The following is a 13,486-nucleotide window of genomic DNA, read 5'->3' on the forward strand; positions in this document are numbered from 1 at the left end:
CAATTGTTTTTATTGGCTTGAGCAGCAGAAGACCAGGCCTTCTACACAACTTGGTGGAACACAGGCCACTCCTTTATTGCCAAGAATTTATTTTCACTGATTGCTTGGAAAGTTCTGCCTTTAGAATATGGTGCATTTGGAAGAAGTGGAATGAGAAACTTGCTGTAGTGTCATATTGAAACTTTTTGACCTTGTTTTCAAGTCCCTGCTCCATCTTGTAGTTCTGCTCTTATTGATTATCATTTTGAATCCTTCAGGTGTTTTGCTGTGCCCAAAGCACTGTGTGCTTTTCAGAACAAATAATCTGACATGACAGAGAGCTGCTGAACTGACTCTGCTCTCTCTGGGCTGTCAGCCCAGGACAGAGCTTGGTGTTCATCCTGGATCAGACCCATGTGGGTAAGTGGAAGGGCTGACATTTTGTCCCAGTAGGACCTGAGCAACACAGGACTCAAACACTTGGCCTGGGGTGACTGATGCCTGTGTTTTTGCTGGTCAGGGCTATGTGTCTGGGGAAGGACACGGCACAGTCAGGCTCTGGGACATGCACAAGCCCTTCTGTCCTAATCATTCATCACTGTAGAGAGACAGAACAGTAGGTGGGATGATCCTCAGTGGGATCCTCTTGCCTGATTTTCTATTTCTTGACTGTGAAGAAACCTCTATAAATCTAGCTTATTGTTTCTGAGCTGGAGATAAAGCACCTCACTTTTCAGGTAAGAATAAACTTCTGGTGTGGTCTGCTGCTCCTTTATCATCTTATCCCAAGTACAAGAAATACGAGGTGTGACCATCTAGCTGCATCATTCCAGAACTGTGGCAAGAGGAACAGGGAAAAGAGCATAGGGAGAGCAGGATATGTAATACTTTTTAAAGACAGCAGCTTACCTTCTGTTTTTTTTGTCTACAGAAAAGAAGTTAGTCTAAATGGCTTCTACTGAGTCCAATTTGTTATGTCTCCAAGCATAGCTAATTACCCTGACTTAGCCCAGCTCTGAGTTCATCCCAAGGGTTTTGGTGCTATTTCTTCTGTTTTGATTTATAAGTTTCTTTATTTTACTTTCCTTCTACATGTTCTGTATAATCTTTTAATCCTTGCCTTAGTGAGGAGCCAGTAGCTGGTGTGACAGTGCTGTCACAAGGTGTAGGATGGAAATAGGATCTGTCAACCAAAGCCTGATTTGCTCTGAGTGTCCTGCAGTGGTCTCTTCTGGCAGCTGCTTCATGGGCTATGTGAAATGGTCCCTTTTCCCCAGAAACCATTTTCATGCTGCCACTCACTGCTGGGTTTGCTGCAGCCATCCTGGAGCTAGAGGAGTGAGGGTGAGGCTCAGCGTGGGCTCCGTAGCTCAGGGAGTTTGGTTACAGACTTTGTCCCACAGCAAGGGGATTTCTGGGTTCTCCACTGACTTATCAGAAGGAATTACAGTTATTTCCTGCTTCAGCCATTCCCTTCACAGTTATAGAGTGTTTCTAACCTCAGTGATGAATTCTATGGGGAAACAAAACCCACCTGCTATAATCATGGGATGCCTGCTGTAGTAAACCATTGAGCCTGGACTTGAGACCACCTCTGTCCAGTGCTCTTTAGAAACACTGGTTAATGAGTCCCCCAGACATCCCAATGGGTACTGTCTGTTTATGAGACTAGACTGCCAATAGGAAGAAGCTCAAGCAAGGTCAACTTTAACTGCTAGAGCATGACACCTCTTTAACAAATGTTGGTTTGTTTCCTGATATACCCATATTGTTTTTATTTTCTTTTTGTTTGTTTGTTTGTTTCCAATGTTTGCATCTATGAACATTTTTGTCAACGCACTTCTCTGGGAGATTGTAGCACTGATCACTCTCACAACCCCTGGTGAGGATTAATTTTCTCTGTAAAATGGAAGTGGGTGGGTGTTGGTGATTGAAGAGACAGGGTTTGCAGGCATGAAGCCAGTTTATTGATGCTACACATCAGTATACATACCTTTAAAGCTACAGCTAAAAATAGCAAAAACATTTATGTAACTAAGTAACCTTGCTTAATCATAGCTTTGCACAGACCTGCACAGGCACGTAGGGTCTTGCATGATTTCTCTCAAACCAGGCATACTAAGCACACTGTTATCTTTTGCATTCTTCTTTTAAGGTTCTGCTTTCTTTGGCCAAGGCTTGTGGCCTATTCTGGCTAACACATCTATGTTGGTCACAAGTTGAGCATTGCTTTGAGTTCTGCTCTCTATTTGTATTTCCATGTGAGAGCAAGCCCTGTACCAGTTCTGTGTTCTGCACTGGCTGAGGGCAGGTGCTGAGGGGAGAGGGTAAAACAAGGAAAAGTATAGAGTGTTATTTGCTTGGAAGAGTCCCTCAACCTCCAACAACTTCCAGCTCAAGGTTTTTCAGAATTGCAGTAGATTCTGGTGGATTTTCCTTCCATTATTTATCCCCTGATTTCCTCTTCTGAAGTCATAAACTCTCAACATTCAGCATGTCCTGCAGTGGGGAGTCTTGCTCCACAACTGCACATTTTCTAGCATATCAACTCTTGCTCTTTTTGAACCTACCACCTACCGGTCATGGTTTAATCTCTTGCAGTTCTTGTGTCAGAAATGGTGAATACTTGTATTCTATGAAGCTGATACATTTATAGGCCCCTGCCAGCTACCTATTCCACAGAACAATGGATCCTGTTTCATTTATACTCTCTTGGCATGGAACTTGCTCCACACTTTTAAGCAGCCTTTTGGCTCTCTTCCATGCCTTTTTCTGACTTTGCAATAGCTTGTGTGACAGGAAGAGAGAACTGCACTTATTTTTTCAAGACATGAGTGCACTATTGGGTTAGACACAGGTGTAGTAACATAACCTGCTCTCACTCTCTTTTCAAATTGTTTTGGTGTGATGGTTATATACTTCTTAGGGCCAAAAATCAATGCAGGTATTAATTAAATTTTTTAGTCAGACTCATGCAATTAATCATCAGGACTTTGGAATCCTGACTTAGTGGGCTTTTGGTGTTTCACAGGTTGGCTCTAGTCACTTGTGAGCACCAGCTGAATACACCTGGGAATTACAGTACCACATGCAACGTGGTGTACAGGGAGGACCTGAGCAGAGCAGAGCCAGATGCTGCAGGTGCATGGTTGTGTTGCTGCCATGGTGAGGGATAAAGGCATGGGATTGCCAAGTGGAGCACATCCATAGCTGAGGTGCTATGCCCAGCTGTGCTTCTCTGGCTGGGCCACACAAACTCTCAGATGGCTCTGTGGCTGCTGCACTTAGTTTTGTACCCCAGACCTGGGAGTTGTGGCACCTTCATCGTGCCCTTCTCCACTGTCACTCAGACAGGACAGATATATTTCTCTGCTCTGTGGTGGGTCACCCACAACCTTTTATTTCCCTGCATACCTACTGGTCCCAGAGCTCTTCCTGCAGAGCATTGGGGTAAGAAGCAGGTAAGATGAGAGTTGAGTGATTTGTTATGTAATGGTAACAATCAAGTCGGACACACTGCATTGACACAGGACATTTTCCTTCTCTCCTTTCTCACCAGGAGCTTTGCCCAGTGCTTCCCAGCTTGTCTTTGCATAGCCAGGGCAGAAACTGCCTTTCCAGCTCCTCCAGCCCCTCAGCAAGAGTGGATACACATCTGAGTCACCATGGGCAAGATGGACAACCCCTCCGTGGAGCTGAACTCTCCCTCTGAGGTGAAGCAGGCAGCCCTGGAGGAGCCAGAGCCCATCAGCCCTGAGGTTGTGAGCACCAAGAAGAAGAAGAAGGAGATCCCAGACAGAGGTTCCTGGAAGGGGAAGTTTGACTTCTTGCTGTCCTGTGTGGGCTATGCTATTGGTCTGGGCAACGTCTGGCGCTTCCCTTATCTCTGTGGCAAAAATGGAGGAGGTGAGAGAAATGCACTGTGAGCATTGTCCCCTAGCAAGTTTTGATTCAGTGTGGTATGGGCAAATGGGTGGTCCTCCACCTGAGAGCTCTCATGGTGGGAGTTACTAAGTTGTCCAGAGACAAGTTTCAATGATCTCTGGGAAATCTAACAAGTGCAGACTGGGAAGAAGCAGTCCAAAGGAATAAAGCATGTGGGACCTCATTTACATACAGGGATACAGGGAGGGATAGGTACCCAGCTGGATTCTGGGGCACCTCCAGAGAAACCAGTTTGCATCTGTTAAAAGTGGGGTTCTTCTCAGTCTTGTGTTCTTAAGGGAGTTCTTCCTGCTCAGCTACAGAATTTCTGCACATCTTGGATCAAGTCAGAAACCATGCTTCTGTGTCTCAGCTCTCCTCTAAATTGGTGCTCTTTCTTCAGCCTTGTCAGGGAGATGCTTTTGTGGAGAGGAGTATGGGCAGGTGTCAGTAGAGCACAGCAGAGGCTCTTTCTTCTTACTGCATGCTGAGCTCACCCATTGCTTGTGCCTGTTACTGAAACAGCTTTCCTTATCCCCTTTGAAGAGCTGCTCACTTCCTTGAACCATTTTACAGACTTCCCACACAAGTCCAAACCCCTTTTCCTCACCTTAAAGCTGTATATATAATTTTAGTTTTGCCTGCTAGTCTTCCTACATTGCTCTTTGCTTCCCTCTTAGCTCTTCCTGGCCTGGAGTCCTCATCCCAAGTGCCACACTCATTCATGCTGCTCTGAGGGTCTCTTCTCATGTTTCTTCTGCATGTCTTTTTTTATTTTCCTTTTGCCTTTGGCTCTCATAATTTCTCCTATCACCAGCCCATTTCTGCTGTCGCAGGCAATGTAGGATGCTCTTCTCCTCCAACCCTAGTAAAGAGAAGAGGGTCTTGCTCCCTGAAGCAATGTCCATTTAACTGCATGGAATTTAAGGGTATCTGGGCCCTTTCTCTGAAGCATGTGGAGCGAGTCCCAGCAGGAAACCAGAAAGTTAGCAATTTTGACAAGCAGTTTTCTAACTGAGCATGTTGTTTCCACAGAATTGTAGAATCATAGGATGGTCTGAGTTGGAAAGGACCTTAAAGATCATCCAGTTCCAAACCCACTGCCAAGGGCGGGGACACCTTCCACTAGGTTGCTCAAAGCCACATCCAGCCTGGCCATGAACACTTTCAGGGATGGGTCATCCACAGCTTCTTTGGGTTTTGTGAAGAGGTGGAAATGTGAGGTTTTTGGGAACATCCAGGCCTGCCCTGAGGAGCATATGCCACCAACACCAGAGCCACGGCGCAGGTTTGTCATCCTTGGCCACACTGACTGCTAGCTCTCCTCACAGAACATGCCCCCCCGTGGCTCGGTCCCAGCACTGGTTATTAGCCAGCAGCTGCCCTGTGGGTGCTGCGTCATCTCAAGCCTCACGTCAGCTCTGTCCTCCCCGTGACTGTCTCCTCACACATAAAGGTGGAGATGACACTGCCTATAATTATATGAGAGGTGTTGTGAAGCTAAAATCGATCCTACATACAAAGCCAGCTGAGAACCGAGGACAGAGGGTGCTGCAGAGGTGTGGAGCACTATTATTAGCACCAGCAATGGCACACGGGGTGATCTCTGCCCTGCCAGCTGCGGGCACGCAGAGGGAGCAGCCAGGCAGATGAAATGCGGGAATTGGTTGCTGCCTGCTCCTGAGCACCGTGCCTCCCGTGCCGCTTGCCGAGGGTGGCGGGATGGATGGCTCCTTCCTCTCCCGCACGGGCACTAAGGAGCGCGGAACCGGGACCGGGACCGGGACCGAACGGAGCGCACGGCAGCTCCTCCGCAGGCGGGCGGGCTCTGCCCGGAGCGCAGCAGGCTGCGGGTGCGACTCTAATTTTAGCGTCCTGCATGTGCGCTGCTCAGAGCCCGGTCGTGTGGGCTGCTTCCATTACGCACAGGCAAATTGAACTGAATGGAAATATTGTCGTCTCGCTTAGCGCTGTCACACTGCATCGGCTCACGGCTGGTTTGCTCGGGGCACGGCAGCTCAGCGCTCGGCCCATCCTCTGCGGGGAGCAGGCTTCACCCAAAGTGATGCCTGGGCTCCCTGCTGGCCCTGCCCGTAGCTGGATGTGCCCAGCTGTGCCCGTGACTCCTTTCCCATCTGGGCATAATATCCATGCCTGCTTGGGGACCTGACTCTCTCAAGTGGCAGTGTCATTGCGCCCAAGGAGGTAGTCTGGTTTGTAGATTTCCCACTATTCTCGAGAATCTTTGTCAATCCAGGATAAAAGACTTGTGTCCAAAAGTTAATTTGGTTTTTCCTTCCCAACAGTCTAATAAGATATTTCACCTACAAATTTTCCTGACCTGTTGTAAATGAGAAGTGCAGGATCATCAGAGCTGGAGCCAAATTTCATTAATTGCTTGCACAGAGCACTGCTGCTAAGGTCAGCCTCCGAACTGCACAGCAGCAGGGTGGCAGCAGCCGTGTCCTCGGAGCAGACGCTGGCTCCCCTCAGGGCTCTCAGGGGGCTGGACCTTGCAGGCTGTGCTGTCTAGAGCACACAGAGGAGGCTGCTGAGCAGGCTTTGATGCCCAAAGCTGTTCTCTCCCGTGTGCCAGGCTGCTGGTGAAGCCCAGAGCTTGCACGCCAGCTGGTGATTCAGGCTCGTGGTCACCGAGCTGCTGGCACAGAGAGTGTTTTCTCTCCACCGCCCACTGCCAGCTCCTCTTGCATGCTGCCTCCCACGGACTCCCATGCCGGGTGCTGGCACCTGCCTTTCCCAGATGGGTTCAGCTCCCTGCTTGGCAGGCAGATGTCCCCATCTGGGTGTCCCCTGAGCCAGCATCCCTGGCTGTGCCTGGCTGCTCCCCTGCCCTTGGAGAGCAGCTGCTGGAGCCTGGCTCTGCCGGGTGCAAGCTGGGCCACAGCTCTCCAGGGTGGCTTTGCTTGCTGGCTGCATGTTTGCTTTCCCACGATTATCTGGAGAAGAAGACTCAGGCTGGCAGCTGAGTCCTAAGGCTAGTGCAGAAATCAGTGGTGTCCTGAACATGGCCAGCTGCTCCTGGGCAAACTGAGTGTCCTCTCTCTCTCCCTAGCTAGCATCTTCTGCAAAAGTCTTTCCTCCTCAGAAATGATGGCCTCAACAACACATGAGAAAAATAAAAAATGGGCTTTGTCCCACATCCTAGAAGTCAGGGTGACCTGAACTTGTAAAGGCTCCCAATCACACAGCAAGGCTCTCCTATTCTAATAGCTCTTCTAAAAACTGGGTGCCAGTAATATATCTAGTGAATGACTGTTCTACCTCCTTTCTAGTGATGAGATGATTTCCATAGGGTTATGGAGAAGAATAATATTTTCAGTAGGAATTTTAAGGGTAAAACCTAAACCACAGGTGGTATATAGCACTGTTACAAGAGCCAATACAGATTTGGTCACAGTTTTCTTAAAAGACTGAAATAGCTATGAACAAAGAAAGCAGTGGCCAATGTCACTGTTCTCTCAAGAAGAAGAATTGAAAGCTACTGCAGGTAAGACAGAAAGCATCAACAAGTTACCAATGTCAGTGTCCAGGTTTTTGGGTTTGTTGTCAGATTTGGTTTAGCATTGTCTAAACAGACAAAGTGAGCCTGGCATTGCATAGCTAGTGATGCCAGTGTACATGTATACATGGTACATACATACCCACAATGGTAAGGGGAAGGCAGGAGTGACCTCAGTGAGAGACTCACTGAACACACCAACCAACTCCAGCTGCAAACTGTCACCTCTGGGAGAGGCTGTTCATCATCACATGGGTGCTGCAGAACAAGAAACTGTAGCTGGAGGCATTTCCATCTTGATCAAAGGGGGAACTGCTGGATGACATTGCTCCTTCTTTCAGGGGCCTTCCTCATCCCCTATTTCCTGACGCTGGTGTTTGCTGGGATTCCTCTCTTTCTGTTGGAAACTGCTCTGGGCCAGTATACCTCTATTGGTGGACTGGGAGTGTGGAGACTGGCACCTATGTTTAAAGGTACTGTGCTGTGTGTTTGTGACAGCAGTGGCATGTGACTGCAGGCAAAGCCCCATTAATGGTTTAAAGGCAAATCAGCAAATTGCTGGGGGCTGGGATGGGGTGGCAGGTGAGGGGAGGGTTTTTCCCTTCTGTCTTTATCAAGCTGACCTCGATGTCTTCAGTCACTAATATCACTATGCTCTGTTCAATCAGTTTTCTGTGGTGACAAGGGACTTTATGAGTATGACAGTATGGACTGTCATGGAGGGGCTCTGGTTGCAGAAGACCCTTTGTTTTCCCAAGCCTCCCTACATACACTTACTTAAATTGCATGGGAATGCAACCTGTTGCCATGCTTGAAGTAACTGTTTTCTAGAAGCCAATGTTAGAAGTGGGAAAGTGCAATTCTGCCAGGGAGGTGAAAGATGCTGTTTTCATGGAGCTCTGTCCATATAAGTACAGATAGCATACTGAAAGGTAGCATTGTTCCCCCAGTGGAATTGGGTGGCTGAGAGATGTGAGGGAATGAGCCTCCCTTGCTGACCAGCTCACAGTGCAACTACAGCACACTGTGTTGATGAGCCAATTCTCTTTTTCTGGTTTCCAAAACCCCTTGCTGTGATGCCCATGAACTCTCTGGGTACTGGATCTGAATTGATGCTGCTTTCTGCCTTCATTTACAGGTGTGGGACTGGCAGCTATGGTTCTGTCCTTCTGGCTGAACATCTACTACATTGTCATCATTGCCTGGGCTCTCTACTATCTCTTCAACTCTTTCACTGGGGTGAGTCACAGACATGTCTGCAGCATAACACTGGCTGTGGTCTGAGTCCTCACTCCCTTATGGGCAGTGACTTGTTTATGACCCACAGTGGGCACTAGCTGCTTGCCATTTCTGCAAAGAGTCCTTATCAGCATTGTTCTGGACCCTTCTTGAAGAGGTTCATCAGCCCTGGAGGCAGTTTTGTAGTGCTCTTGGGTAGTGATGCTTGTACTCTGGAGGGGATGGTCCCATCCCCTCTACACGAGCTGTTCCCCACTCACATCAGTCTTTAAAACTCACCCTGTGTTGCTGTTTTATTTCTAGGGTTGCTTGAATCTGAGCTGCATATTTCCAGAACTGGTTCTGTCAGGTTTTGTCACATCATGGTCTTATTTCTCAGAACTTATTCCTTATCTTAATTAGCTCTTATTCACACTTGATAGATTATATCAAAGGGATTTTTTTTTTTCTGCTGGGAAAATGATTCAGAAAGTATCTAGACATCTGCTTGTGACTGTCCCTTAGCATGTGCTTTGGTGTTATGTTTTATAGTGGGTTCCTCTTCCATAGCAGGGCCTTCTACCATACAAGGTTAGTCATACCCCATATTAACTTCTTGGTAGCTGAATTGTTTATTTCTGCTAAGAGTTTCCTTAATGTAACTCTCTGAGCAACCTGCTGCCTTAAAGACATCAACCCCATGGTTCAGACAGGATCTTCTTAAATTTAGATATGACCCTGAAATGCTATTGTGGACACTGTACATCCATTTTACTTTTTGTTCCAACAAAAGTTTCAAGTATCTATTAAATCTTTAGCTGAATTTGGCATTCCCAACTGTGCTTCTACCACCAATACCACCTACCACTGTAAGGTCCTGGATCTAGAACAAAATTATTGCTTGTGGGTGATTAGAAGCATTCCAGGGATTCCCAAATTAACAGTGGTCTTCCCCAAAGTAACCCATCCCAACTAGACCCTGGGCAGGATGAGGCTTAGGATGAGGTTTTGGTCCATTCAGGTGTTACAGACCCAGCTGGTGGCAGTCCTTGCATGTACATAGGTAGATCCAGGTGTTTGGCTCAAGACCTTTCCTTTTCCCAGACATAATAATTCCAAATGAAACAGTTACTGTCCTGGACAATTTACTCCTGTGCTTGTGTTATAACAGTCTGTTTGTGTAGACAACCCATTGCCTCCATTCTCAGGGCCATGTTGCTTTTTAAGCATTGAAGTTGGTGCAAATGAAACATAAGAAACAAATCACTGCTTATTCTTTGTGCAGTAAATTCTAGCTACTTGTTGAGTGAAGGTAGCAAAAGCTGTAATGGTTATAAACACAATCTCCCTTGATAGTATTTCAATTTGTAGGCATTAATTATCAACAATTAATTGGCTTTATATGTGGGGGGTTGCTAACATTTTATCAGAGCTACCTAGCATTGCCCTAACCACACAATGACATTTTCTCCTGGAAAATCCTTGTCACAATTTATCCTATTTTGAAAAATTGTTCCATTATTTTGTCTGCAAGGGCATACTCATCCAGTGGAGCTGCCCATTCTCTTTGAAAAAAAAATTAAATTAAAAAGTGTTAAGGGGTTTAATTTTAAAAGAAGGCAGATTTGACTTGGGAGATATGACAGGAATGATAAGCCTGCTGTCCTTGTGCTGTGCAGGACCTGCCGTGGCAGAACTGTGGGAATGCCTGGAACACAGAGCGCTGCTTCTCCAACTACTCCCTGAACGACACCACCAACCTCACCAGCGCTGTCACCGAGTTCTGGGAGTATGTCCCCAGCCTGCTACACCTGCTTTCTCCCCCTACCCGTGGTCACTGTGCCTGCCCACCAGGGCTGTGCCTGTTGGCTCTGTTCCTTGGCATTACAGCCAGCCACAGGGCATGGTGGGCGTGGATGCACTGTGCAGGTCAGATGGACAGGCAGACAAACAGCCTCTGCACCTCTCTTTGCCTCCTTTTATCCCATCATGATGAACCTCAGTTCTCTCTAGGGATCTGGGAGTACTCACACTTGTCTGCTCCTCTGGGAGCTCCCAATCCCTCTGCCCTTGACTGTTAGATTTCCTCCTAACACAGTGTCTCCCACCCCTAGGAGGAACATGCACCAGATGTCTGGAGGCCTGGGGGAGCCTGGCACCATCCGCTGGCCCCTGGCTGGCACTCTGGCCCTGGCCTGGCTGCTGGTCTACTTCTCCATCTGGAAGGGAGTGGAGTGGACAGGCAAGGTACAGTGTGAGGGCTGGGTCTTCTGGTGTTGCCTCTCAATGTCCTTCAGATTCAATTTTATTTAAGTGTCTGTAATTAAGGTTACAATGTTTAGAGGCAGAATCACAGTGGATACTATTAAATTCCTGACATTTACCTTTCACAGCTGTAAAAATTGCTACCATGTTTATGGTAATTTTCATTCCAAGTGCAGAGAAGGTCTGTAAGGTCATCGGTCTGAGCACACATTCTTTTTGGGAAGAGGCATTTTCAAAAATTACAGAAATTGTATTTCCCACTTTGGGCCAGCCCTTTGAGAGAGCAAAGCTTCTTGTGGCCTCCTCCTTTTGACAATCACAGTCTCTTAAATTGCCTCTGGTGGAAAAATTCTCACTATCTCCTTAGAAAATTTCCCTGCTGCCTTTTTGATATTGGTGGGAGACCTTCAGATGAGAGGCCCATTGTTATTCCCTGTGCAGTGTTCCAGGCTAGCACAGCAAAAAGGTAATTGCTTTGTTTAATGAAACAGCAGTGCTGAGATGCTGGGATGTGTTATTTAGAGCACAGCATGGTGCAGCAGGACACTATTATGAAAGAAATAATCTAGAGGAGAGATCAGAAAGAAGCACTTCAGGGGTAGGTCACCTAAGCTCTTAACTTCCCCAGTGGCTTTCAAACAGGCTTTAGCTACACAGCCACAGCAAAGCCCTGGTGATTACTGGTGTGGGCCCTGTGATGAGGGATAGCACATACCTGTAAGATCCTGAAACAGTGCTGAAAAGAAAGCAGTGTAATCAAGACAACTCATTTTGCTTGATGCATTGGTCTAGAGAAACATCAGCTTTGGCTCTGTAAAGTAAGGATGTAATAACTTAAGGGGATTACTTCTGTGGACTAATATTATCCCTGTGCAATTCCCTTGTCTTTGGGCATTCCATCCAGACTCTGGCATGCTACTTTTGTGATTTGTATGTCCTTGTGTATCATTGGCAGGGAGAAACCTCCAATAGCCAGAAACATTACTAGCAAATGCAAGGAAATGCTGCTGACCCCCTCACAGGAGAACATTCTAGACTCAATGACACCATGGACAGGAAAGCAGTGGTGGGCTGATGGCTTCTCTCCCATCTTTTTCAGGTGGTGTATTTCTCAGCCACCTACCCCTACTTCATGCTTTTCATCCTCTTGTTCCGGGGAGTCACACTGCCAGGAGCCAAGGAGGGGATCCTCTTCTACCTCACACCTGACTTCAGGAGGCTCTCTGACTCTGAGGTTTGTAGCCTAGTGAGAAAAGCTCTTATCTCCCAGCTGTCTCTGCATTAGGCTTCCCAAGCACTTCTCATGAATACTGTAAGTACTTAAAATAACACTGGAATAACCCTATTCAGGTACTCATCACCCATGTCCCATAGGCTGAGACAAAACTGAGGGATGAGTCCTTCATGGGTGGAAATCTGTGCAGCAGCTCTGTTGTACTCAAGCAGTGTTATCCACAGGGTATGGGGAGTCAGAAGTTATCCTGCCAAAGGGATCTCCCCTCTGGGCTGGGAATGTCTTATTTCACTGACTGTCCTAGGGCTGCTGATCTGGCCTTGTTCTGGTGGTCCCAGAGAGAGGATGATGTGGTGGTGCTGGCATGGGGGCCTCAGAAGGAGCACAAGTACAGCAGCAGCAGAGCTTGAGTGATGAGTGAGGGCCAGAGATGTGGTTTTGGTCACTGGAAGGAGAGAGGGACAGGGACACTTGCAAAAATGAAGCTTTTCAGGAGACACAAACTCTGCATTTTTCAGCAGTGAAATTCCTATGTTTCCAGAGTTACCAGTCATGTGTGAGTGGGGAAAACTGGACATCCATGAATTCCCAGTGATGGTCCCAATGATCCCTCTTTCAGGACACTCTCTGTAACTGTACTACCAACTGCATTTGCTCTAATGCAGGAAACAGGGCTCTCAAGACCAGAAGACTAGTGTAAATACTATGCAATTAAGAAACAGTCTACCTCCTTTCCTTGAACTTTCTAAGCTTTAAGACCTTAAGGCAGTGGGACCAGCTTTGCAAGCTCTCCTCTGCAGTTTTTTTGCACAAACAGCTCCATGTTGGAAAATCAAAGATGCTAGTGGAAGAGAAATGGAGGGTGTGAGTCTCTGAGTGTAGCTGCAACCCTCAGGGACACATGAGAAAGCAAACACACACACACAGGGTCAGATGGTGCAGGGGTCCCTTCTGATCTGCTTGGGACACTGTTCAGAAATGTATGACCCTTCATCCATCCACATCCATCCCATCAGACAGCTGGGAATATATGTCTGATTCTGGGCCAGGCTGCACTTTGATACACTTGACATATAGGAAAGGATGCAGATCTCCTACCTTCTAGTACATAAGGGGCCCTCCAGTAAAACACTGCAGAATGACTTTTGACAAGGCCATGTAGTGATAGGACAAGGGGAATGGCTTTAAACTGAAAGAGAATAGCTTTATATTAGATCTTAGTAAGAAACTCTTGACTCAGCCCTACTGACAGGGTTCCCCAGGGCCTGGACACTCCAGTGGACTGTAGATCCAAGCACACAGCTCCACAGTCTGCACCCAGTCTCCTGCTAGCCCTGCACTGAGCT

General features: G+C 47.3%; 1 protein-coding gene across 1 annotated transcript in view; it reads left to right on the forward strand.

Moving 5' to 3' along the window:
* The window catches only part of LOC306801586 (sodium- and chloride-dependent GABA transporter 1-like), a 29,560-nt gene that overhangs the window by 6,270 nt on the left and 9,804 nt on the right, over positions 1-13,486 (forward strand). Inside the window, exons 2-7 of the mRNA XM_079304761.1 lie at positions 3,539-3,885; positions 7,765-7,896; positions 8,562-8,662; positions 10,321-10,430; positions 10,756-10,888; positions 12,006-12,140. Coding sequence (XP_079160887.1) covers positions 3,645-3,885; positions 7,765-7,896; positions 8,562-8,662; positions 10,321-10,430; positions 10,756-10,888; positions 12,006-12,140 — 852 coding nt within the window. The 5' untranslated portion in view covers positions 3,539-3,644. The remainder of the gene's footprint in view (positions 1-3,538; positions 3,886-7,764; positions 7,897-8,561; positions 8,663-10,320; positions 10,431-10,755; positions 10,889-12,005; positions 12,141-13,486) is intronic.

This window comes from Erithacus rubecula (genome assembly GCF_903797595.1).
Source record: "Erithacus rubecula genome assembly, chromosome: 4".
Classification (NCBI taxonomy): domain Eukaryota; kingdom Metazoa; phylum Chordata; class Aves; order Passeriformes; family Muscicapidae; genus Erithacus; species Erithacus rubecula.